Source organism: Nymphaea colorata, chromosome 6 (genome assembly GCF_008831285.2).
Source record: "Nymphaea colorata isolate Beijing-Zhang1983 chromosome 6, ASM883128v2, whole genome shotgun sequence".
Lineage (NCBI taxonomy): Eukaryota > Viridiplantae > Streptophyta > Magnoliopsida > Nymphaeales > Nymphaeaceae > Nymphaea > Nymphaea colorata.
Window position 1 is genome coordinate 17,086,812 of NC_045143.1, and position 4,505 is coordinate 17,091,316.

Here is a 4,505-nt window from a genome sequence, read left to right on the forward strand (position 1 = left end):
TAAAGAATTGTAGATGATAAATATTTAACCAAGACTTCAAAGTCCAAGTCATTGAGATTATTTTGTTTCGAAGGGTTTGGGCACGTGGCTCGTCATAAATGCTATCCATATCAGATACCAGATCTGAAACATTAAAATTGGCTCGTTATCGAACACAAGGACTAGTTCCAGGCTAAATAATAAGCCGCCTTAAATTCTACCAAAAAAGCAGAAGAAGACGTAGATTTCAGTATCAGTTGATTCAGAGGAGACCCGCTAAACAGATTGACGTGGAGACTGACAGAGTCCCCTGATTCAGATGCTACAGAAGTTGCAGAAGCGAGCACATCATTTGTTGACGAAATGGCAACTGGCTGCTGATTTGAGAATATACAAGAGTATAGAAATATCTTTGACAATTGACGAACTCCTTACTCTAACTCTAACTAAGAGTTCTGACTATATGATTTACTGGGACCATTCGGAACTGTTTGGCATTAAGAACAAGGTGTGAGTGTTTCATGAATCTAACTTTGTGGTAAATTTTGTAACACGTAAACAAATATCTCATGAATCTACTATAATTTTGAGGTAGATTCATAGAATACTCACATGTTCTTAACACCAAACAGCCCCTCGACGAACTAAAGAGACAATGTGATGGCTGCATATCTTTAGAAAGAAAATAAAATTGCAAAGAAGAATTAGAAGGTATGAACATTTTTCTGAATGCCGAGATAATTCTAGGAAGAAACGGTCGAATAAATAGCTGTGATAGCAACTTTTTGCACAGCTAGTAAGGTTTTGCATGTGATTAATTTACTGCGAAGTACATAATTTATTTTGTCACAAAATGATCATGTTTATGCAACAAGAAGTCTAAACTAAAGCATAAGTGAGGAGAAATACTGCTCAAATTCTTGATCGATTGTCGGTTTCCTCTCACACTTAACACTGCCTGCATCCCAAAAAAAAACAGTTAAACTACATCATGTATACTTGCAGAGATTATAAGGCCTTCAATGAAATTTGCAAGATTCACCTTGGCCATTCGATCCACCGGAAGAGAGCAGATAGATAGGCGAAGGTGCATCACTGAAATACAGGGAGGTGTCGTTATCTGTGTTTCGACATGCCTCAAAGTCGATTAGCTCATCATAGCTTATGCCCAAGTCTAGCAGCTGATCGTATCCTGAATATGAAAATTCTGTTTCATCATCTAAACATTCATTCAAATTTTCAACGTCCACCTCCCTATCTAGGACACCAATACAGTTCAACAGCTTGGTGGGAGAGTTTGATTCTTTTCTTGCAAGTTCTGTTTTTTCTTCTTTCTCACTGTCCTTTGATTTCCTTGTGATTGTTCTGCTATCTAAGGAATACAAATTTTCCCTGAAAGTGCTACCATCAGAATCTTCAGAGAAGGAAGATTGTTTAATTTCATCTTGTGAACCAAAAGGCATTCTGATGCGGAAGTCACCAAAAGAGTTGTTGCTTCCAGTGCAAGAACTTGAATCTCCGGACCAAGTTACCAGTTTGGTGTATCCTCCGCCACTATCTGTAGGTGATAAAACATCAGTGAGCATGCTCTTGGGATCACAGTCCTTCGATCCATACATAGACTTCTGATTACAAGTGCCAGTGTTAGATTCAATGCCTTGTTGCTCAAAGCTTAATGCTGCTTCCCTAAGTCTGCCAGATGATTGGGTTATACACTTGACCTTTGATAATGGCAGCGTCAATTGCTCATCTTCTAATTTTCTTTTCTTGCTCCAGTCGATGATAACAAGAGAAGGTGAGACTCCATTGCAGCCAATACTGAAGAAGTTGTCAAAACAAGGTGGTTACGCTCAAGTTCCTCAAGAATAGAACAAAAAAAGCCAGCAATCTGAATATAAGGACTGTAACAAGGAGACAATTTTCCATGATTTGTGCCTAGTGAAAGAACATTCAGAATAATTTTACCATCTGATTCATTATTGGCTAAATGTATACAGTGAAATTCATATGTTCGCTGCAGCTGAGAAATAACTGGAAATTCCATATCCTTCTGCAATGAACAAATAATTTCATTATCATGTTTTTTCCTCTTATTTTACAAAACCCTGTCCCACTTTTTGTGCACAGGCTTCCTGATTCTGCTCTTTAGATGTAATGCCAAGTTCCGATAATATACAGCATTTGATTGAATCAACAAAAAATTTGAAGTTGCAAGATCCAGGCACAAGCCCTTCAATATGAACTAGTCACACTTGATAACGCTTTTGTTCAACAAGTTGAAGATAAAACCACACATCATCAATTTGTGCATCGATACTTCACTCAATGCACATATTGAAAATAGAATCGTGTATCTGGTTCCTGTACACCATGTGATCATTCGTTCACGTTCCCTTGAAATAGAAAATTTGCAACGAGCAGATGAAAATATTGGCAGTGACCAACCAGTAGTTCCTTTAACAGCCTACAATGTACGATCAACAAAAAATCATCTAGCAAGCTCACACTCTTCTAAGCTTCGGGGAAGAGGGGGCCTGGGCACCAACTTGGTTTCGATCTTCTGGCGCTACAAAATGGCAATGGCAGTAGGAATAGGCATTACAAAAGGATGATAAGCTAGGCAGCAATTGAGTTCCGGCTATGGTAGTGGATGGCAACCAAGCACCATCTATGCCGTGGTTCTATGACAGGGGAAGGAAGATAATCATATCAACCAGTACCAATAAACAGATGATGGATAGTTGCCGAAATGAGGCCATCTTCAAAACTGGGTTTTATGTTTTGTTCTCCTTTTCCCTAAGGAAAGGGGGCTTACATTTGTATTTTCCTGACTCCAATCAACATTCTCAAGCAAAACTATTAACAACTTACAGACCTCCGCATTATGATACACAGACATAATTGGCTTCCATGGCAGCAGAAGCAGTTCTACACGGCTGTTATGTGGACCCATGGTGGCAGAATTTGCTCAAGATCATTTTTGTCTACTAAAACCGGTTAAGCTAAATAGCTTCAAGCAAATTGATGACGAAGAATACGTTTCTAAACAAATTTCCTGTTCGCATGATAAAAACGGGGTCAAAATTTCCTCTCAATTAAAAGGTACTTTTTATCACTCATGCAAAGAAGAGATGGGTTTCAACCCATACAAATTCAGACATGAGAAAATGCACCAGTTAAACTCAAGCTCACTGCACGGTGTTCAAGATAGGCCTATCTGGTTCATCTAAATGAGATAAACTCCAAGTTGCAGGTAGATGGCACTAGTGAACTACCACGTTTTGAAGGTAAAAAGGTCTCATTTTCAAGAGATAAGATTTCAAGTCCACTACCAAACATGACCAAACAATTGATCCGACGATACTACAATTGAAATAACTAAGCGACGACACTACAACAAGCAAATCGGGTAAATCAGATACAGGAATAAACAAGAAGGAACAGATAAGCATAGAACGCAAGAAGAATCTCTATGCATTATATGTTTTCACTCTTTCCGAAAGAGTCCAAAGGATCATTTTGTGGTATAAGCCAATCCCCTCGATCAGCAATATTTCCTCACGTAACCACCATCGAACACTCAGTATCTCATCAGAGGACCATAACCCTTCGCCAAGTCGATAGTTATTCAAGGGTCCAGAGAGAAAGAGAAAGAGAGAGAGAGATCCACTCAAAGACCTCCAGGTACCCGAGTAAGAGACGAACCATAAGATTGTTCTGCAGATTCCCAAGTGGCGATGAGAAATCTAACGCAAAGAAGGAGACTTCATATTCACACAAACAAGCGATTGAACAGAAAAGGAGGAAAACCGAGAATTTAACCTGAATTTCCCAATTGAGTTGCTATTGTTCTCCATCACTACCAACGAGAAGGTACCACCAACCAAGGTTCCATCAGCGCTCCCAACTATTTCACCCAATATTTTTCTCTATAGTTCCGACTTCAGAGAGAGAAGCGATGACGACGACGATGGTGATGCGTCATCCTTAAAGAGGAAAGAGCCGCGGGACCACACTTTGTGCGTTTTAATGGCAATCCCCTATTGATGCCTCCGTTTCGGTTCGTATATAACCCACTGGTGCTCACGTGGGCGTTGCAGCCACGTATATCTAACGGGATCTGTTCTGTCGGACTTACAGAGCGGAGTATGGACCTGGGCGGACTCAAATCCACTGCCTGATGATTCGAGTGGACCTCTATCTGGTCCGAACTCGGATTCCGCTGGCCAAAAAGTTTGAAGAGAACATTAATGCCGGTAAATGAAAGTTTCATGCACTGTTTTTGCTTCTATACTTTTTTCCGGCCACCATGGTAGGTTTCTTGAGAATCTTTCTTAGCTAAATGTAATACTTGAAAGTTGAAACCTATGAGTCCAACGTGGATTGGGACTCAAGTTCTGTGTGTGATGCTCATAATGCCAACGCTTTTAATTTGTGTTAGGAACTTTATGATGATCTGCGAGGAGACAAATGAAGTTCTCTGATCAAGTGTTTAAGTTGAATGTCATAATCTTGCTGCTAAAGTC

General features: G+C 39.8%; 1 protein-coding gene across 1 annotated transcript; it reads right to left on the reverse strand.

The window, feature by feature from the left end:
• Window positions 1-736: 736 nt before the first annotated feature.
• Window positions 737-4,010, reverse strand: LOC116255580 (uncharacterized). Its single transcript, XM_031631450.2, has 3 exons — window positions 3,802-4,010; window positions 1,022-1,797; window positions 737-937 (listed from the first exon to the last, which is right to left on the reverse strand). Exons 1-3 carry the CDS (start codon window positions 3,834-3,836, stop codon window positions 864-866), a joined length of 885 nt encoding a protein of 294 aa, XP_031487310.1. The 5' UTR covers window positions 3,837-4,010; the 3' UTR covers window positions 737-863.
• Window positions 4,011-4,505: the final 495 nt, after the last annotated feature.